Genomic DNA, 22,248 nt, shown 5'->3' with positions numbered 1-22,248 from the left:
GGACAAGTCACTTAGTTTTTCTGTGCCTCGGTTCCCCATCTGTAAAATGAGAATAATAGTACTTCCCTTTGTCACAAGAGAGCTGAGACGATAAATACATTAAGGACTGTGAGCACATAACTGTAACGAGGTCCATATAAGTACCTAAGATAGCTACACAGGCCCAGCAGATACAATGCAGTTGCTGTGGTAACTACTAGAGGCCCTCCTGCTGCCCCTCCTGTCTCTCCAGATCAAATTTGCTCAGTTTAAAGGTAAAAAAAAAAAGCTCTCCAACGGCCAAACATGCAAATTCAGCTGACCTGAAAATAAAGCTCTTCTCCCCACACCCTTGTCATCACTGGTAACAAAAATTCTGCAGGCCATATTATGACATCTGTAACACTAGTGCAAAACTACTATCTCCAGATTCTGTCCTCAGTTACAGCTGTGCAATCCATGAACATTCTCACACATCCTACTTCTGGAAATGAAGGTGGCTAGCAAACATATCCTGTTACTGCAAGAATTTAAATTACTGGCTTCAGCTACAAAAACAAGATGGCCATCATGCCTCCATACACTCCACGAGCATTTCCTGCTTTTACCACTCACCAGTGAGCTTCTCTCTTAACTGCTTCTATATTTTCTCTCATGCTGGCCTTTATGAAATCCCTGATAAAATCTTAAGAGCCACTAACTTATCCTCCTTCAAATCCCTCCTTAGGACTCACTTGTGCCATGATGCCTGAAAAATCCAGCTTGCTGATCATGGCTAGAAAGGTAACAAGCTTTCCCTTTTCATTTCCCATTCCTTTTCTCCCTCCCTCTAAACTCAATTAATAGAAAATCTTACAATGCATGTGTCATGCTGTCTGGAATGGTTTAAGACCATGAGTGCCTACCTCAGGACAGACTGTCAAAAGCAGCGCAGACACCCCAAACTGGTGGTATGTTCTATAATTAGATTTCACCAATCCAGTAACAAATATGAACTCCTGAAGCACTATAATAGTCTTAGCATGGATTCAAGACAGTCCCCTTGGGCTCACTAGTCTATCTCGCCACCCAAGCAAGCTGGACTTAATGATAATGGGTCACTTACACCAAAAATCACAAAATATTCAGGTTGCTTCAACTCCCAAGAGACCAGTCACTGAGGTATTAATTTGTACCTTAGATCTTACACCAGAGACAATGCCATGTTGACAAGACAATCCAATACTACAGCAAACTAATTAAGGATTTATTAACTAGGAAAAAGAAATGTCAGTGATTACAGGTTAGAACATGCAACATACATGCAGAAATGAGTTCAGTCTATGGTTCCAAAAGGTGAGAGAGATGTAGTTATCTGTCAGAACTGAATGTTTTCTCAGGTCTTAACCCAGGTTGACCTGGGGATCTCTGCTTTTTTGTTTCTTAGGCCAGCCCTTGTAAGAGTCCAAATAGCATAGAGATGAAAAATCTTCATGTCAACTATCTTTATTTCCCCTTCCAGCATTCAAATCGATGGGAAGAGGTCTTCTGCACATAATTCTCCATGGGTAAATGGAGCAACCAACAAAGCTTTTGTCCTACAATGGCCCACTTAATTTTGATAATCCTCCTGGATGGGGGACACACTCTTCCTGTCTGAGTTCACAATTTCAGAGCAGGCATTTTTACAATTGTAAGACAAACTTATATTTTACCTTGTAGCATGAAATACAGGCATTACAAGTAAGAATAATGCATGCCAGCAGCTTACAAACATTTTATAGAGTCTAAATACTAAACACATCCTTACAAGTCTAACACCTATCTTCAACCAAGGTAACATACATGATTTGGTTTCCTGTGCAATGAATTTGTCTGTGTGATGCCTACAAACTTGGCAAGAGCTGGCACCTGGTTTACCAGTGTCACAACATTAAAACTAACAAAGCTGTGCCAATTCTTCATCGCATTCATTTGCTACCTTACTCCATTACATCCTCTGCCAATTATCTGTTTGTCTCTAGATTGTAAATGTTCAGAGTAGAGATTATCTCTTTTCAGTGTTTGTATAGTGCACACAACAATGGGGGCTTAATCCCAAATGGGGCCTTTAGGCATTCCCATAGCACAATGTATTAATATACCGCTATGACTAATAATTCTACAATCTTGATTTAATATTATCCAAGCAACCTCCCCATCCACAAAAACTCATTGCATTGGTACTCCAACTGAGCAAAAATGGCTTCCCCATTACGAAGCTTTTAACTTTACTTTACTTTACTTTAAAAGCAACTGCTTTTAACTTTACTCTTTAGCTAGTTCACGTGAACTATATGCAATGAGTCTTCTACTTAATCAGGACAGGGAGATGAATGAAGAAGACACAGGGATGGATTTAAACACCAGGCAGCAACTTTATTCACTTTACACTGGCAAGGGATGCTATCCACCTCATCACCCTGGACTCTCACATACCAGCCATTTAAGTGGGTCCAATGTGGCTCCCACCACATAACCCATAATTAAGGTTAGATTCTATTCAGCCTACCCCAAAGTTTCAGTTCGTTCTTCTGAATCCTCTCACTCACCCCTCTGCATGGAAGACAGGGAATACCCACAGACGGACCTCAGTCTGCAAGATTTCGTGTTTACTCTTCTCACATACACCAGCAAAATCTCAGGACTCCTTTACTTCTGGCCATGTTGGCCTTTTATCCACACTTAACAGAGGCCACAAGTTACAATGAATTAAAACATTCTTAAAGTTATTAATAATGTTTAATTCCTACTCCTCTGTTACCTCTTATACCTCCATGATGCTGTGAGGAAGGCAAAAAAAACACCATGCTCCTCCCAATTTGACCCCAACAGGAAAAATTCCTTCCTGACCCCCAAAACAGGAGAGCAGTCAGACCCACAGTATGTTACAATAAAATGCAGCTTCTGCACTAAAACTACAGAGAGGGAGAGTGGGGCACCTAAAGAGAATGAGAGGCTCCAACAGACCCGGGAAACAGTTTAAATTAATGGAGGGAAGGCAAGGAGCTAATCAGTTCCCATCTCCCTCTCGCTGGCCAATGGGAGCTGGAAAATGGGCCCATTCCGGCACTCACCACCTTGTGCTTCCCTTTCCCCTCACTCCCACCCAGGGCTGTCTAGCACCGTGCAGGTTAAATCATGTTTTCCCCCATTGATATGAGGGGGTGGCAGTTACAGAGTTATCTTCAAAACATAATGAATGCCAGCAGTCTTACCACTGTGTTTTATTTTAGGCAATTTCTTCCTAATCCTTTAAATGTACTTTTTAATAAGCAATTATTTGAGCTTGAAATATTTGCTAAGTGCTGAAAGAAAGGGTAGTTAAAACTGTGGAAAAACGCAGGTGGAAAAAACAAAAGGCTTATATAAAAACATACCTGCTGTATTTTAGCCAAGCTCATTATATTAAAGTTACTCCTTTTTGAAAATATGTATTAGAGCAGTGGTTTTCAACCTTTTTTCATTTGCGGACCCCTGAAAACTTTTGAATGGAGGTGTGGACCCTTTTGGAAATCTTAGACCTAGTCTTCGCCTCCCCCCGCCCAAGGGTCTGTGGAATGCAGGTTGAAACCCACTGTTCTGTGGTAACAACAACCTTTCATGGACCCCTTAGACATAATCTGCAGATACCCAGGGGCCCACAGATCACAGCTTGAAAATCACTGTATTAGAGACATGAAACAGGCTTCTGAAAAGCAACCTTAATTGCCTGGATTTTCTCTGAAGGGGAGGGAGCTCCTACAAAGCAAACAGCCTCGGACAGCTGCCAATACCCATGTAGATTATGTAAGTTAGATTCAGCTATTGGACTTGCAGAGGCAATGTACTGAAGGTCAACTGTACAACCCATAATATTGGCTGAATAATTAGCCTATGCTTTTATCAAGTTCAGTCACAGGATTTTCCTACAGTTTGTAGGTCTTTATGAATGCTCTCTCTCTCTCTCTCTCTCTCTCTCTCTCTCTCTCTCTCTCTTTTCCAGTTCAAGCTTATCTTGCTAGTAAAGATATTAGGATAGAAAGGAAAAAATAATCACATACCATTTCCTGTTTTTAAAGTAATCCTTCAATAAATAGATCTAATTTAAAATAGATGCCAAAACCTCAAGAGCTAAAAATGTTCTCTTAAGCAGACTGTAGGGTTACCATACGTCCTCTTTTTCCCGGACATGTCCGGCTTTTCGGCACTCAAACCCCCGTCCGGGGGGAATTGCCAAAAAGCCGAACACGTCTGGGAAAATGGCGACTCTGCTCCTCCCCTGACTCTTCGGCTCTGTTTAAGAGCCGAGCTGCCCGAGCGCTATGGGCTTCAGGCAGCCCCCTTGCCTCCGGACCCCAGCCGCCGGCCGGGCACTTCCCCTCCCGGGCTCCGGCGGCGCAGGGTCCAGAGGGATGGGGGCTGCCCGAAGCCGGTAGTGCTGGGGCAGCTCGGCTCTTAAACAGAGCCGAAGAGTCATGGGAGGAGCAGAGCCTCCTGCCGCGGCGGCTCTGCTCCTCCTCTGACTCTTCGGCTCTGTTTAAGAGCCGGGCATGGGGGCTGCCCGAAGCCGGTAGCGCTCGGGCAGCCCGGCTCTTAAACAGAGCCGGGCTGCCCGAGCGCTACCGGCTTCGGGCAGCCCCCATGCCTCCGGACCCTGCGCCGCCGGAGCCCGGGAGGGGAAGTGCCCGGCTGGGGGCGCAGGGTCCGGAGGCAAGGGGGCTGCCCGAAGCCCAAGCGCTACTGGCTTCACGGTTTGCCGGGCAGCCTCCAGACCCTGCGTCCCTGGCTGGGCGCTTCCCCTCCCGGGCTCCAGCTGCGCTGGGCAAGCGCCGGCCGGGGGCGCAGGGTCTGGGGGCAAACCGTGAAGCCGGTAGCGCTCAGGCAGCCCTTTCCCCGTGGCTGGGAGTGGGAGGGAGGAGGGGGCAGAGTTAGGGCGGGGTTGGGGCAGGGTTGGGGCGGGGCCAGGGCCCGTGGAGGGTCCTCTTTTTTTATTTAATAGATATGGTAACCCTAGCAGACTGTAAATTGTTTTTGTCCCATTTCTTACAAAAAACTGTGCAGGTTAAAAGAGAGATTTCAGGTACCGCATATAGTTATGCAAGAAACCTTAAGGTCAAGTTTGTGGCCTGCTTTGTGGTCAAGGTTTAATTAACTGGTGATTTTCTAATATTGTACAATAACTGGATATTATGCTTGGTTTGACCTGCTGAATTGTGGTGGACCTGGCAAAAGGCCCAAACTGAAGCCAAATATGTTAGGAAACTATTCAGAACCAGAGAGTGGGCCTCCAGGAAGATGATGGAACTTCTGCCTGTGCCACAGTTTTGAGTGTTAGGAATACTGTTAGCTGACTGTTTGTGGGCCTACGCCATGGTTGGGAAAAGTACTGGCCGCCTAAAGCCTGAACTTATTTACAAACTGACAAACAGTTTATAGTTTTCAGTGTTGTTTTACCCATGTTGGTCCCAGGATATTAGAGAGACAAGGTGAATGAGGTAATATCTTTTACTGGAACAACTTTTGTTGGACTCACCCAGAGAAGAGCTCTGTGTTGGATCAAAAGCTTGTCTCTTTCACCACCAGAAGTTGGTCCAATAAAAGATATTACCTCATCCACCTTATCTCTCTAAACGTTTTATAGGACACATTCAGGACAGCAAAAAATAAAAGAGCATCTCAGGAAACAAGACCTTGAATATAGTAACTTATACACTAGCTTACTGTACTTATTCATACGGTTTCCAGCTATTAGGAAAAAAATTAAAAGCTTGAAAATACACATCGATGAAGTGGTGAGTAAAGCCAAATTTGTAAGAAGTGAATGGCCAAAGCCACTGAGGGGCAAAAAAAGGAAGAGAGAAAGGATCTTGCAGCTTTATAAATTCTAGATAAGTTACAGATTTGCTATTTTTAAGATCTAATTCACAGTTGGTCCTGCTAGCACCTCCATAAGGCTCCCTGCTTCGATTGGGTAGGGCCTACTCATGCTCTCAGGACTCAACTGAGCCAGGCACTCCAGCCTGAGGATACTGAATTCCAGTGGGTCTGCACACCACCAGGAACCCCCACCACCTGCTTTTCTACTGGCCAGCTGGAGTTGATTTCTAAAGCCCTGCTCCCTACCCTAGCAGTGAGAATATACTTTTACGGCTTTTGACTATTCCCATCACTTCCTTGTAATGTCAAAGACTGCATTTCCTCCTGATTCAACTCCATTCCACCATCTGACTCCTCCAAGAACAGCTAATTTGTTGCCTCTTGTTTTCTGCTCTCTTATGTTAATGCAACAATTGTTTTTACTTGTCTGCTCTCCCTTACCATACCTCCCACCCTCTTCCTCCTCAAAAAACAGATACAGGTATTAAAAAATAATCCAATCACAGTCAAAAAATCTATATAAAAATAAATACATAGAAGAATAAAAAGTAAAAGGCAAATGATTGACATAAAATAAACAGGCAAAACTATTAAAAAACAAGTAAAATAGAGGTATTAAAATTAATACCCCAAACAACCCCAGTATTCACACACTGTAACTACATGAACTCTTCTTCTCTTTTACCCTCATTCTCCGTCTTCACCTTCTTCCTTTTTGCCATTTACTTGCTCCATGTTGCCTTTAATAAGCCCCATTCTTGCCATCAGGACCACTTGGGGACCTACATATCGATCCTGCAAGCACTTTATACACATTTCATTCTGAGCACATGAGTAGTCCCAAAGAAGTCCATGGGTGAAAGCTTCACCCTACAAAAGTCAATGGGAGTTTTGCCACTGACTTCAGTAGGATCAGGATTTCACTCAGTGGAATAACTCACATGTTTAAATTGGAGCAACTGCAGAACTGTTTGCAGAATTGGGGCTTGGATTGTAAATTCCTCAGAGCAGGGATCTATGTGTTTGTACAATTCCTAGCACAATGGAGCCTTGATCCTGGCTTTTGGGCACTATTATACAACATTATATCTCTAACTGGAACACTCTCAATTGTGTTTATGATCTGTGCACTGGGATTCTGATGATAAGGGATTATAGAAATAAGAGCGTGTTCTTCCTGAATTATTTCCAAGATAGGAAGAATGAAACATTTTAGAAAAAGCAACAGAGGGTCCTGTGGCACCTTTAAGACTAACAGAAGTATTGGGAGCATAAGCTTTCGTGGGTAAGAACCTCACTTCTTCAGATGCAAGAAGTGAGGTTCTTACCCACGAAAGCTTATGCTCCCAATACTTCTGTTAGTCTTAAAAGTGCCACAGGACCCTCTGTTGCTTTTTACAGATTCAGACTAACACGGCTACCCCTCTGATACTTGACATTTTAGAAAAAACTTCTCCACTATGAAATTTTATTTGTCATCTGGCTTTGAAATTTGTACAGTAAACTCTGCTAAACTTCAGGTCAAGTATACCAGTCACATCCTTACTTTCAAGCATTCTGAAAGTGCAGCAAATATTTTCCAAAAAAAATGGAAACTGAGCTAAAGCGCATGGAGGGATCAGAATTTTAAGCCTACATTGTGCTCTGAATTTCTGTATAATATTCTTTAATCCAACAAGGCTGGAAAACTGACTGGAATTTAAAGGAGTATAAATAATACAAAATGTTTAAATTGCTTGGGAACCATCAAATACTATTAAGTTTATTTCTAGCCTCTGTCTGAGTTCGTTTTAATAGCATAGAGAGCACACTTATAAAGTTTTCAGATGATACCAAGCTGGGAGGGGTTGCAAGTATTTTGGAGAACAGGATTAGAATTCAAAATGATCTTGACAAACTGGAGAAATGGTCTGAATTAAATAGGATGAAATTCAATAAGGAAAAATGCAAAATACTACACTTAGGAAGGAATAAATCTGTTACACAAATACAAAATGGAAAATGACTGTCTTGGAAACAGTACTGCAGAAAAGGATCTGGGGTATGAGAATATGAGTCAACAACGTAATACTGTTGCAATAAAAGCTAACAATGTTCTGGGATGTATTAGCAGGAGTGTTGTAAGCAAGAAGTAATTCTTCTACTCTACTCAGCACTGATAAGACCTCAGCTGGAGTATTATGTCCAGTTCCGGGCAACACACTTCAGGAAAGATATGGACAAATTGAAGAAAGTCCAGAGAAGAGCAACAAAAATGGTAAATGGTCTAGAAAACATGACCTACAAGGAAAGGTTGAAAAACTTGGGTTTGTTTAATCCAGAGAAGACTGAGAGGGGACATGATAACAGTCTTCAAGTACGTAAAAGGTTGTGTGACAGGGTGTACTTGCCCCGCACTGGACAGGAAGGTGTTAACTCTGCACTCTGGGCAGAGGAAGCCAAGCCCCCTCACCCTTGCTGGGTATGTTCCAACCAGAGCACCAGTATAAAAGAGAGCTGCTCAGCTCAGTCTGGGCTCACTGCTGAAGAGGGAGGATACATGTTGCAGACTCCAACCTGGGAACTGCTGAAGCCACAGTCTGCGGAAGCCAGAGGTGCTGAGACCCAGGTGGATACCCAGGTACCTGCAGATACCCAAGTGAGGTCAGAGCTGCCAGGAACAGCACAGGCCAAGAAACCTGGAGATGCCAGACCACTGCATTGGAAGATATGGTAGAAAGTGGTCCAGGGGAACTAGACAAGGGACCGGTTATAGAACTGAGCCTTAAGTCACTGTATTTCAGTCAGATCCCCTCTGACTCAGTGGCAAAGGCACTCACCACTGACAGGGCCTTGGGATGGGACCTGGTAGAGTAGGGAGGGCCCGAGTACCCCTACCCTGGCCACCACCTACCTCTGGGTGGTGGCTCACCTCCACAATAGGCCACTAGGCTGCACAGCCCAGAGAGGAGGGGCAACCATATTGACTTTGACCGCCGAGCCACACAGCCCTGCAAGGAAGGGCAGCCAAATTGACTCTGGCCATTAGGTCATACTGCCCTGAAGGAAAGGGTGGCCATCTTGGGCTATACTGCCCTGAGGGGAGGACAGACCCATTGACTTTGGCCATAGGCCCTACTGCCCTGAGGCTGAGGGTAGTCAGGGGAGACTAACTGCAGAGCTACAATGCATTTACCCCACCCCAAGGGGGGATGGGATATGATTGCCCCGCGACAGATGATTATAAAGAGGAAGGTGATAAATTGTTCTCCTTACCCACAGAGGACAGGACAAGAAGTAATGGGTTTAAATTGCAGCCCAGGAGATTTAGGTTAGACCAGGGGTCGGCAACGTTTGGCATGCGGCTCGCCAGAGTAAGCATCCTGGCGGGCTGGGCCAATTTATTTACCTGCTGACACGGCAGGTTCGGCCGATCGCAGCTCCCACTGGCCGCGGTTCGCCGTCCCAGGCCAATGGGGGCGGCGAGAAGCGGCGTGGGCGAGCGATGTGCTGGCCGTGGCTTCCCGCCGCCCCCATTGGCCCAGGACGGCAAACCGCGGCCACTGGGGGCCGCAATCAGCCGAACCTGCCATGTCAGCAGGTAAATAAACTGGCCAGGCCCGCCAGGGTGCTTACCCTGGCGAGCTGTGTGCCAAACGTTGCCGACCCCTGGGTTAGACATTAGGAAAAACTTCTTAATGGTAAGCACTGGAACAAATTACTTAAGGAGGTTATGGAATTTCTGTCATTGGAGATTTTTAAGAACAGGTTAGACAAACACCTGTCAGGGATGGTCTAGGTAATACTTGATCCTGACTCTGTGCCAAGGACTGGACTAGATGACCTATAGCGGTCCCTTCCAGTCCTACATCTCTGATTATTTCCTATGACAATAAGCGCTCTAAAAAGCAAATCAACAAATACTGAAGCAGAACCATCTCTATTTAATTTTGATACAATTATATTTTTCTCCCTTTTACACTTATTCATTACAACCCACTAGAAGAAATACAAATATTCATCATGCTTTCTGCAAACATTCCATTGGCAAACAAACCCTGCTCAAGATGTACATCAAAGCCTTGATTCTTGACAAAGATGTACATGTGAAAATTGTCATGCCACAAATGACACATGCCTAATTATGCCTACTTTATTTTTCAAATATCAAATGACAAACCATGCAGACATTTAAAATATGTCAGCAATGCAGAAAAAGTGGACTTAGCTATTGTTATATAAGAACAAATATCAGGCACACAGTATATTTTGTGGAATGCATTCAAAATGTATGTTTCACTTTAGAAAGCTGTTGCCTTTAATTTTCACAACCTGTATCCGAAGTAATATGCATTTTTCATGTACAATATCGCTTGCTGAAGACGTGTACCAAACAAGAACATCAAAAGTGAAAGGTTAAAATTAAAAGCAAACAAATCAACATGTCTATAAAAGTAATACTGTATCTTTAGCATGCTGATAACAATATTTTGTTCAAAATTATTCTGAGTATGAAATAATGATTCAGAGCACTCAAGAAAGCAAACCCAGAAACATTCATGTCAACTTTGAGTTTTATTGTTTGGGCCATAATGCAAGACTGGGACCAGTTCCATAATAAGTCCTTATAGGATATGACTGAAAGAAATACAAAGTAGGCTGCTCAAAGCAGCCTAGAAAGTTTTTAAGAGAGTTATGTAGTTCTTTTTGCTAAAACACTGTTAGTGATAGAAACAATGAACACGTTATGCTTTATATCATTTGAGTAGTAGATGAAAAAAATGGGTATTTGGGGACGGGTGGGATGGATTTTCCTCTTGGCATTAAATGCCAGCTACTGCCTAACTTACAGTAAAATACTGCAGTGGTTTACAGAAAGGATTTTTTAAAACTTCACACTCAGAAGACTAAAACAGTAATAAAATAAACGCTTCTACTTCAAGCTCAGTCTCCTCAGACAGCCTAAATTTGGCATACTAGGGATACTTTTTACACCATTCCTCAAATTCCTATAAAGACCTCTCCCATTTACAGCAGCAGCTTCTGCTTAAAACTCCAACAAGGTCTCTTTCTTTGCATGCTGGAGTTATAAAAATGCGCTCTCTTTATTACTTGACAAAATGAAAAAACAAACAAACAAACCCCCCAAACCAATAAAAACAATGAATGAATGATTGACTCTGCTGAAAATATTGTGTATTCCTTTGCCCCCTCAAAACACCTTTTGTGTCTTCCAATCTCCCTAAAAAATAAAAAGTTGTAGTAGTCACACTTTTATAGCTCTTTAAAATTAAAATATGAAAGCTCTCAAACTCACATACCACAAAAGTTCAGGAAGATATTTGCTGGTTTTATAGAATGCACCAAATATTTGCATTTCCAAATTTGAATAAACGTAGTAGTAATTCAGTTTAAAGGAACAGATATACATCTAGGTTAATTTTAAACTAAACATTTAATTTCCCCTTAAAAATATAGGGTTTTTTTTTGACATATTGTTGTTTTTAATTTAAAAAACAAACAAGCAAAAAATAGGTTACTGGATCACGAGTCAACAAAGAGAGACCAAAAAAACCCAAATGCTGGTTTTTGAATTACATCAAAAAATCAAAATCAGCCCAAGTCTGCAGATGACAAACATGGTGTCTTCTCTTGTTTACTTTTGGCCACTCTCTCTCTCATGGACTTGCTCAATGTTAAGGGGGAACTCTAGCTCACAGGTAGAACACACACACACACACAAATAAAGGCAAGAAGTAGGACAGTGGAATAGGCTCATTTTTGGCTGAACTCATTAATGATCCAATACAGGAGGGAAGTATAGCAGCTTCCCTCAGCTGAACACCTGTCAGGCCCATGCTCAAGAAGTCATCTTTGCCATGGAGGATTTTGCCTGTTAGCACCTCACTAAAACATTTTTATTTTGTTAGTTTAGCTAAAGCTAAGGCTGGTAAGGTTGACATAACACTGCTATGATGTGCTGAACTATATCCCTGCCCCAGTCCCCTGCTTACCTTAGAGTGGCTCTGGCAGGCTGCGAGCTGCAGGCGGATTCCCCCCGGCGGCGGCGGCTGCTGCTCCCTCCAGACACCTCAGCTTTGTGTAGCTGAAGAGCCAAGCTGCCCAAGCGCTACCGGCTTCACGGTTTGCCAGGCAGCCCCCAGACCTCCAGACCCTGCGCCCCCGGCCGGGAGCTTCCCCAGCGCAGCCAGAGCCCGGGAGGGGAAGCGCCCGGCCGGGGGTGCAGGGTCTGGAGGTCTGGGGGCTGCCCGGCAAACCGTGAAGCTGGTAGCGCTCAGGCAGCTCTGCTCTTCAGCTGCACAGAGCTGAGGTGTCTGGGGGGAGCAGCAGCAGCCGCCGCCACCGCCGTGGGGGAATCCGCCTGCAGCTCCCCCCAGACACCTCAGCTCTGTGCAGCTGACGAGCGGAGCTGCCCGAGCGCTACCGGCTTCACGGTTTGCCGGGCAGCCCCCAGACCCTGCGCCCCTGGCCGGGCCCTTCCCCTCTCAGGCTCCGGATGCGCAGGGGAAGCGCCCGGCCGGGGGTGCAGGGTCTGGAGGTCTAGGGGCTGCCCGGCAAACCGTGAAGCTGGTAGCACTCGGGCAGCTTTTCGCGTGGCTGGGAGGGAGGAGGGGGAATGCGGGGCGCTCAGGGGAGGGGGCGGAGTTGGGGCAGGAACTTTGGGGCGGGGCAGGGAAGGGGCGGGGGTGGGGCAGGGAAGGGGGCGAGGAAGGGGCGGGGCCAGGACCCCGGGGAATGTCCTCTTTTTTTAATGTTTAAATATGGTAACCCTATATTTAACCCCAGGGTTGGCACAGGAAGTTGTCTGGACAGCAACACTTTGGCTTGGTGCAAGGCCAGGCTTTGCTTGATCTCTGACCCCAGCCTGACTCTGATCCTGACTCTTGCTTATGGGACCTGGCTCTTGTTATCCCTCCAGCTCCTGCTTGGCGACTGCCATACCAAGTGGGCCGAGCTATAACTGCTAGGCCAGATTGCCTATGCCCCATTCCCTTCCACACTCCTTGCTCCATTACAGTGTTACCAATTTTATCACAATTCTTGCAATATTCTGTGTTTTTTCTTAAAGCCTCAGCTCCTAGAATCATGCAATTACTTTTTTTTTTTTAAATTAAAGCAAATTTCTAGCCTTTGTGATTGCAGAGGAAAGCTTGAAAACATGAACCCTAAAAGCTCAAAAAAGAACATACTGTACCTCAAAATAGCACCCTGGAACCCCCATATTCACCACTGTGATATAATTATGATATATTTTGAACAAAGTATGTCTTGTGAGGTATCATTTTGTAAGTCTTGATCTGCTGAACAATAATATCCTGTTGGATTGTATGTACTACCATTGTATGTGAAGTTATAAAGTATTGCTATATATGTTACTGCAATATGTTGTAAAGTTGGGAACACCCACGGCCAGCCTTCTAATTACAACAAAGACATAGCCATCACTGGCCAGACGAGCATTAATGGCTCATCAACACACAATCCATTATTCCAGAGGCTTGTCGGAGATGGCACGTAGGCCAGGGGGGCAGACTACGTCACGTCACAGCAAGGATCTTTCTAGCAGCTGGAAGAAAGTATAAAAGAGACACAGTGACATCATCACCCTCCACCCCCAATCTCAGAAGAACCTGGAAGATGTCTGCAAGAAAAATACTCTGAACTGGGAAAGTTTGGTCCCAGGCTGGAAAGTGGCCCTGTCTGTGAATTGAGGAACTGTAACCTGCTTGTACCATCTGTTAAGATGAGACATTTCCTGGCTGAAATATTGTTTAGTCTGTTAAAGTTAGAATTTAGACTGCATTTCTATTTTATTTCTTAGATAACCAACTTTGATCTCTATGCCTGCTACTTAGAATCACTTAAAATCTGTCTTTCCGTAGTTAATAAATCTGTTTTGTATTTAACCTAAAACAGTGTGTTTTGGAAGACATACTTAGGAAATCTCAGCTCAGATTACAAAGGCTGGTGAATGTCCACTTTCCTATGAAGAAGTGGCAAATTAAGTAATGAACTTACACAGGTCAGGCTTCTGACTAGTGCAAGACAGGAGTTCTGGGGTACAAGACTGGGGATCTGTGGGAAATTGGCTGGAGCCTCTCTATTGATGGCTCATGAGTGGTTGGGAGATCACTCACGTAATTCAGTTGGGTGTGTCCCTGCCTGTGGATGGCTGTGTAACTGTGGTGCCTGTCAGAGGCTTGTAGCTTGACATCAGCATCACAGCGTGAGAGGCAGCCCAGGTTGGTGCATTTGGAGGGCTCAGCAGTCTCACAGTCCAGGTTGCACCCCAGTGATCCCATCAAACCCACAGTGTATTTTATCTCTTTTTTTCACCTCAGATATTTTAGGGGCTGAGTTGTTATTTCTGAACACGTGGTGTTGCCAATACTGCAAGCAGTGGCTGCTGCACATAACTTAGCAGCTGCAGGTGGGAAAGGTAGGTGCTAGAAGGCATCTGAGGGAGCAGCTGGAGAGTGTCGGGCAGGAGGGTTATGACCAATATTAGGTCCCTTTTATGTCCCTACCCAGCTTGAGGATGCCACTTTCTCTTCCCAGCTGCTAGTTCTTCAGCTGCATCCCAGAGGCAAAGCAGTGAAAGCCTTTGGTTCCAGAGTAGGCACCTCAGCAACCCTCTGTGGCTGGAAGGAACACTTACAGGTCAGATGGACACTAGATGTTCCATTTGAGTTAGAAGTTCTGCCTGTGTAGTCATCCAGTTTTCTGTTGCCTTTTAGTATAGCTTTCAGAGCAGAATGGTACAGAGACTGCATTAGTCTCTTTGGCTGATGCTTCCTTTCTAGTAATGGACACAGATCCATGCTGATCTTTTTAGAAGAACACTCATATCACAAAGTTTTATTGAGTTCCCTGTGACCTCTGCTGGGGTTGGTGGGATGACATGCGGGGTTCAATTTTTGTACTGAGTGAAATTTCGAAGGGTAATATATTGTGCAAGTGCTCAGCTTTCCCACTCTCATGCAGTGTTCTGCAGGACCTATTCCATGAGAGTTTTCCATGCATAAAAATTGAAAGATCAGGCAACTGTTAAGAGTTTTCAATTATATTGCTTTCTAATAGCAATAATAATTTTCTAGTCTTCCAAACTTCCAATATTGTTTGGAATAATAACTACTAGGATGAAATTTGGTTGATCACAATAGTGTTACAGAGTAATGTTAAGTTGCTGTGAGTTTAAATGTTAACATAAAAAGTCCTAAATGTCTTTCACCCACAATGCCTAATGCAAAAAGAACTACACTTCTTCATTTTGATGTTAGAAAGCTAATGTTCTAGTAAAATAAACTATGGCGAATTATATAGCTTGATAAAGAAAACAGATGGAAAACATCAACTGGAATAGCGAGGCAAAATAGCACCTTATATCTGTATAACTATATGTAATGAAGCTGGGTGTCATGGGGCTTAATTAGAAAGACTGAACACCCGCCCTAGCCGTGGTGAAGCAGGGAGAGCACTATTTATATAGAGCTGGGAACGCAGTACAGGGAGAAAAACCCAGAGAGAAGAATAAGGGTAGTTCCTAGTTGGGAAGAGCCTCAGGAAGTCAGGCTGAGTCACCAACAGGGAGCAGAGTAGGCTCCTGTGGTGGGAGCCATGAGATAGAGCCTACAAGGAACAGGGAGATCCTCAGAGGTAAATTGCTGGAGTCCTTCATAAAGGGAAGCAGTGAGAGACTCTTGCTAGGGATTAAGTGGTTGAAGACAATCTCTGTAAGGGCCAGGAAGCAGCAGATTTCAGTTGAACCTAAGAGTGGCAGAAGAACTATAAGTTTGGACATTGTGAACTTTCAGTTGGACCTCCAGTACCCCGGGGGGAGGGAGTCAACTCTTATGTGACTATGCCAGAGGGTGGAGCCAACAAAAAGCCAGAGAGGGAGTCAAACAAAGATTCCAGGTGGCCATTACAGAGCCAAGGAAGTGGCCCCTCAGGACAGATATGTGAGATGAAGTCCTCTACAGTACAATGTCTGGGAACGAGGGGCCACGTAAAGGTGAGGACACATGCTTACAATGGGTTTACTGATAAATTCTTAAATTAGGATAGTAGAGGGAGTGGGGGGACCCAACCTTCCAAGAACCTTTGATCCACTATGTCAGTAGTAGCCAGAGGTGAAAAGTAAGCTGGTATGGTCCGGTACAGCGTACCGGCAACAGCCAGTACACAGCCGACCGTACCGGCAGGGGGCAGCTTCCCCCGGCCAGCGATTTAAAGTGCCCGGGGCTCCCGGCAGTGGCCGGAGCCCTGGGCCCTTTAAATCACTGCCAGAGCCCCAGGGTGTCGCAACCCTATGCTCAGACATGGCATCTGTATGGCCAATTGTCGGTCAAAAGGTCACATTGGTGTCGTGTGCAACACATTAGTGTTGTGTGCAACACCGTGGTGCCGTGTGCCTATTCTCGAACCTTCTGCCTGGTCAATTGTAGGTCACATTGGTACCATGTGCTACAATACCAACGTGTCGTGTGCATAAACTTAGTGTGCCGGGTGCAGTATCTGTTGACGTAGAGGGCACCAGCTCGGAACCCGGTTGCTGGCACGAGTAAGGGTCTTCGAATAAAACTATGTCCCGTGCCAAAATCTGTAGGAGTGTCCGCGTGTTAGCTGATAGGCCTGATCACCCTTTCAGCCAAGGTTTCCTCCGGATTTAGCCGGCTCATGTCGTGTCGTTTCGGATTACATCCCGTCATGCCACTGGTGTCTGTACTGCTGGTCAGCTGTGCCTGGAGTGTGGTATGTGCATTTCAATTTTTGTAAATATGTTGTCTGCTTGGCCTCTTCCTTTTTTCCCCTCCCTTACTTGGTACCAAATCTCGTGTATAGTATATAGGGGACGAATTGTTGTATTAATTACTGTTGTGGTATAGGATTCGATTAATGTATGTACGGTTTACTCAGTTTTGTATGTCTGTTCTGGCTTTTAGTGAGCAGTTGATTATAGATCATTCGGTTCTTCGTTGTTGGATGTAAATAGACTGTTTCAAGTTACATATATTACTGTTCTGGTGATACTTTTGATTGATGACTTGTTTCTCTTTTAATTAGAGTTGTGTAAATATATTTGCTCTGATAGTATTGCTAGTGGTAAAGGTATTCCTCCCCAGCCCAAGTTGTAATTCATTCCCCACTAATAAACAACCACCTGTTTTGAATTGCAATCTGTCTTTGCTTCAATTTTCCTCCTTCACTCAAATACTCATTCGAACCTGCATTGGTCTCGGACACGGGGTAGCGGCAGCGGCCCAGGGCTCCAGCAGTGATGTAAAGGGCCTGGGGCTCCCCGCCACCGCTACTGCAGCAGAGCCCCTGGCCCTTTAAATTGCTGTCAGAGCTCCGCTGCTGGGGCTACCACACCCAGAGCCCCAAGCCCTTTAAATTTCCATTTAAAGGGCCTGGGAATTTAAAGGCCCTGCCCTCTTCTGGGTGAGGCCCCGCCCCCTGCTCAGCACTCCAGCATACTGGTAAATCCTTTAAGTTACTTTCACCCCTGGTAGTAGCCATCTGACCCTCAGCTACAACTTGCTTGAACTGTCTTCATGCCACAGGGATAATAGCCACTACATGTGTTCATGGAGAACTTGGGCCTTTGAGCTGCATAGTTGTGGACCCACTAGTCGTGCTGCCACCTTAACTCTGATGCACTGTTATGGAAAGGGCCATAACTCTGTGGAGACAGAGGGTATGTAGCCCTTCCCTCCCACTTCACTGCCTCTTCTTGGCCTGGCCAATGTGTGCATTGGAAACACGATGGTTCCAGGTAGGTCCTCTTCCATGGAGAACATGGCAAAATTTGGCCCTGTGCATGCAAATTCCAACAAAAACTGATTTACTGTGGCATATCTTTGTGCAAGATGGTGAGTCTTATGACTTAAGGAAGCATTTAAAAATTGCAATGATTCTATATGAGCTTCATTTTATTTGGATTTGTGTCCTATGAAAACAGGACTATCTAAGCTATATTGTGATGCATGACCAGGTTAAGCATCCTGCAGAATAAATTACTCCAATTCAACCCTTAAAAACATATGGGGAGATAATGCTTGTGTTTTTGTGATTTACATGTATATTGGTAGAGGTCAACAATGTAATCAAACAGTCTGTATTCTGTTAATTCAGAGATCAAAAGAACTTCTTTACATTTAAATGAACTGTAAACATAGGATATCTGCTGTATTCATCTCTCTTTAAAATGTATAGCAAATCATCTGTAAATGGTGGGAAAATAAGCAATTGCCTTATATTAATTAGTGTAGCTAATTGCCAGTGATACTTGGGAAACTGACCTACTTCAAAGTCACCCTGATTGCCTATTGTTGGCCTAAGGACTCTGACCTGTCAAAGAAGGCCTGGAATTGTATAAAAGACTGTCGCGTCTTGATCCTGTCATCTCAGATATGCTTTAGGTTTCATGCAGGGGAAGCCTAAGCCACAAAGACTGAGATCCCAGTTCTGACTGGACCGCCCTGAAATATAAACACTGGACTATAACCTATGAACTATTTCTGAAAGAACTCTTTGCAACTACAAAGCTCACCATCTCTGCTATGAATCTGAACCTCAAGAATTGAACTCATGTCTATGCATACTGATCTTATAACCATACTCTCCCTTTTCTTTTTTAATAAATTTTAGTTTAGTTAATAAGACTTAATAAGTGTGTATTTGGGTAAGATCTGGAATATTCACTAACCTGGGAGATAATGTGTCCAATCCTTTGAGATTGGTAGAACCTTTTTTGTATGATTAAGATTTTCATTAATCCTCATCATATCTGACTTGGTTGACTTGGTGGAGGGCGGATGCTGGGTTACTTTAAGGGAACTGCGTTGTTGACTTCTGAGTAACCAGTGAGGTATAACAGAAGCTGTTTTGTGCTGACTTAGTAAATCTAAGTATTGGAATATCCATCAGCTTTGGGGATTGCCTGCCCCATTCTTTGCAGTGCACCCTAACTGACCTCAGCTGGGTCCCCTGGGATTCCGGTTACACACATTTAGTACAAAATAATTCCCATTCCAAATTTTTTTTATTACAAAAAGATACACACTGTATGATGTTAAACAGGAGTCTTGTTTTGGCCACTACTCAACAACAAACAGAGGGGGGAGGAGGGGAGAAGAGTGATGTTACTGTCAAATTCCATTTGCTTTTAACTTTGTCAATTACATAAAAATGGAAACTTTAAAACAACAGTGAAAGCCAATAGCTATATTTCTTTATTACACTTTTGACTCCTCCCTAGAACTAATTATTTCTATTTTATTGTTAAACCTACAAATATCTACTCTGGACCCAATTCGGCAGTAGAGGTGGTAAGAACAATTTTATTTCACAAAGCATGCTGTTTTGTCAAAGACAACACTTTTTCAGAGAGATGCACTGGTTTCCACAAAACTTTCATCTGGAAGGTTTATTTGGGGGGTGGGGTGGATATTGAAAGTTACTTTACTGCTATTGGTTAGGGTACTGGCCTGAGATGTGGAAGAGACAGGTTCAAGTCCCTGCTCTGACTATTCTGAAGTGATGTGGGATAGAAAAACTGTGTTTTGAATCAGGCAGAGCAGCAAGATGAACCTGCATCTCCCACATCTCAGCCAGTACCCTAACTACCCACAGTTCCATTTCTGCAAAAACTTTTTAAAGTTATCAATCTAATGAGAAACCTTGAAGTTGCCATTAAATGGAATTGTTGTTGTCTGGTCAATTCTATTCAGCAGTATATTTTAGCTACATTGAACTACAATGACACTGTAAAGCAGACATAAATCTGAGCTAGCCAGCCAGGTTTACAATTGTTTTGCATCATTAGAGCAGCAAAACGTAGCTGCAGCGTACTGGTGAATTTGGCGCTCTGTATTAATATGTGCCTGCAATCTGGTGCAATATCACACAACTTTTGGATACAGAATTCGAATGCAGACACAGACGACCCACATTATTTGCATTCTATGACTATATGTTCCTAGAGCCATAGACTGCTAATTTTTGACATGGTATTGATCTGCATGGTATTTCTAGTACAAGGGAAAGGTAGTGTATTTCTCATGGACCGAGTGCTTGGTTTCAATTTTTCTTCTACAGGATATAGCAACCTGAAATTCATACCTGCTAATTACTTTTCCCATTTGCACTGTATGTTGTAAACCACTAGTAGTTAATGTAATATGGTGAAAATGTACCTTTCTGTATACAACTCGTTACATCACATATAAATGTAAGCCTGAATGGCCTCTAATATAGGGAAAGTCATTTGAATTAGACATTCCCTACTTATAAATAAAACAGCAGGCAAACCTAGGATAAAATACTGGTTACAATGGAGGGAAAGAATTGTTCTATTTTTACTTTCCTCTGAAGGAGGCTTCTCTTTAATTTTATGCCCCTTTATAATTTTCCTAATAAAAAAAGCCCCCACCATCTCCTGCTGTTTCTGGATCCTGGTCTCTGCATGAATTAGTAATTCCCAAGGTTGTGCTTGTACTCAGTGGCAGTCAAGGCCGCCCGGGGGGGGAGGGGGGAGGAGTGGGGCAATTTGCCCCAGGCCCTGGGCCCTACAGGGGCCCCTGGAGCGGGGTCCTTCACTTGCTCCGGGGGCCCTGGAAAACTCTCGGGGGGCCCGGGCCCCCGGAGCTTCTTCCACTCCGGGTCTTCGGCGGCAATTCGGCGGCAATTCGGCGGCGAGGGGTCCCTCCACTCCAGGACCCGCCGCCGAAGTGCCCCGAAGACCCGCGGTGGGGGGTCCTTCCGCCCCAGGACCCGCCGCTGAAGACCCCAGGCCCCCAGAATCCTCTGGGCAGCCCTGGTGGCAGTGGACAGGTCTACACTTAAAATGCTGCATTGGCGCAGTGAGCTAAGTGGGGAAACTTTTCCACTGTCTGAAGCAAGACTAGTCTCATCCCCTATTATCAAATAAAACTGTCTATATAAATTATTAATTTTAATAGAATAAGACCTACCTTCTCTGCTAACAGCTCTCTGATTTTGCTTGCCTGGAGACGAAATTTCATCAGCTGTGACTCCAGAGTTACACATCTTTCTTTCCAATTTCCAGCTCCTTCTGACTCTGAAAAATCTGCCATAATTATGCTGGGGGAAAAAAATCAGATTGCCTTTAATATGTCTGGGTCTATTTTTTGTATACATATAACCTTGATTTTATGGAAATCTTAGGGGACACCTAAAACTTTTGTATATGGCTGTTCTATAAAAGCAGGGGGAAATATGATGGCCTACACAGGCACTTAGAGTAAAGGGATGTTTCATACTAAAGTTTACTTGTATTTATTTTCAAAGTTATTACAGAGCTGCACAACATTTTCTATTGATAAATGGGGAAACATCAACTGTCTTAACCTCTAGCTACCGTACACTATTTCATGCATAGAAGAAATTTGCAGAGAACTAAGCCTTTGTTAGGAAGGAAAACTCCTCATAGGGGGATAGTAGCACCAAAATAGTTAAAGTGGAAGCTAGCTTACTGGTTTAAAAAAACCCAGCTGTTTAAGTCCTCTAAAATCCAAATGCTTAAGGGGAATTTCTTGGAAATTGCTGTGTCTCATGAGAGCTGAGATAGGCTTAGTGGTGCAAATTTGAAATCAGTTGAGCAAGGAGCTTCTGAGATACTTTTTTTTTTTTAAATGAACGTTAAAATGTTAGTGGTGGGTGGTTTGTTTGTTTTTTGTTTTGTTTTTTGTTTTTAAACACAAACAGCCCTAATAGAGAGCCCTATTGTAAGGCTGACACTGACTAAAGTGGTGCTCTAGTCCCTGCCCCTACAAATACATCATCTCCCAATACTTCCTCCCCATGGCTACTCCATCAGGCTGAGGGAGTGGGATCCAGGGCTTCCCTTCCCTCCACTGTTCACTGAACAATGGAAAGAAACAGAACTCCACTCGTTCCCCAGGCTGCGTCCAGCAGTGGGGAAGGGGCTCTACACTCACCCTTCCCTGTCATGCTGCTGTTCCTTAGGTTGGGGGCAGGGGTGGAATGGGGGCAGGACCTGGGACAGAGCATGAGTGGAGCTCCCCCCGGCAAATCACACAGTTGGCACTGAGCTAGTAGACCCTAGGAGAGAGAAGAATTTGAGTAGGAAGAGTGAAAGGAGGTTTAGATTGGATATTAGGAAAAACTTTTTTCACTAGGAGGGTGGTGAAGCACTGGAATGGGTTACCTATGGAGGTGGTGGAATCTCCTTCCTTTAGACGTTTTAAGGTCAGGCTTGACAAAGCCCTGGCTGGGATGATTTAGTTGGGGATTAGGTCCTGTTTTGAGCAGGAGGTTGGACTAGGTGACCTCCTGAGGTCCCTTCCAACCCTATGATTCTATTAAAGCAAGATAGGAAGAAGTCCAGGGCTGAGAGCAGTAAGG

General features: G+C 44.2%; 1 protein-coding gene across 4 annotated transcripts in view; it reads right to left on the bottom strand.

Moving 5' to 3' along the window:
• PLEKHH2 (pleckstrin homology, MyTH4 and FERM domain containing H2) overlaps window positions 1–22,248 on the bottom strand; it is a 118,861-nt gene that overhangs the window by 90,610 nt on the left and 6,003 nt on the right. For all 4 annotated transcript variants that reach the window (XM_005296103.4, XM_005296105.4, XM_005296104.4 and 1 more), the window contains exon 2: window positions 20,835–20,964. In XM_005296103.4, the coding sequence (XP_005296160.2) occupies window positions 20,835–20,957 (123 nt within the window). In that variant the 5' untranslated portion in view covers window positions 20,958–20,964. The remainder of the gene's footprint in view (window positions 1–20,834; window positions 20,965–22,248) is intronic.

The sequence above is a fragment of the Chrysemys picta genome, chromosome 3 (genome assembly GCF_011386835.1).
Source record: "Chrysemys picta bellii isolate R12L10 chromosome 3, ASM1138683v2, whole genome shotgun sequence".
Classification (NCBI taxonomy): domain Eukaryota; kingdom Metazoa; phylum Chordata; order Testudines; family Emydidae; genus Chrysemys; species Chrysemys picta.
This window is presented reverse-complemented; position numbering and strand designations above follow the sequence as displayed.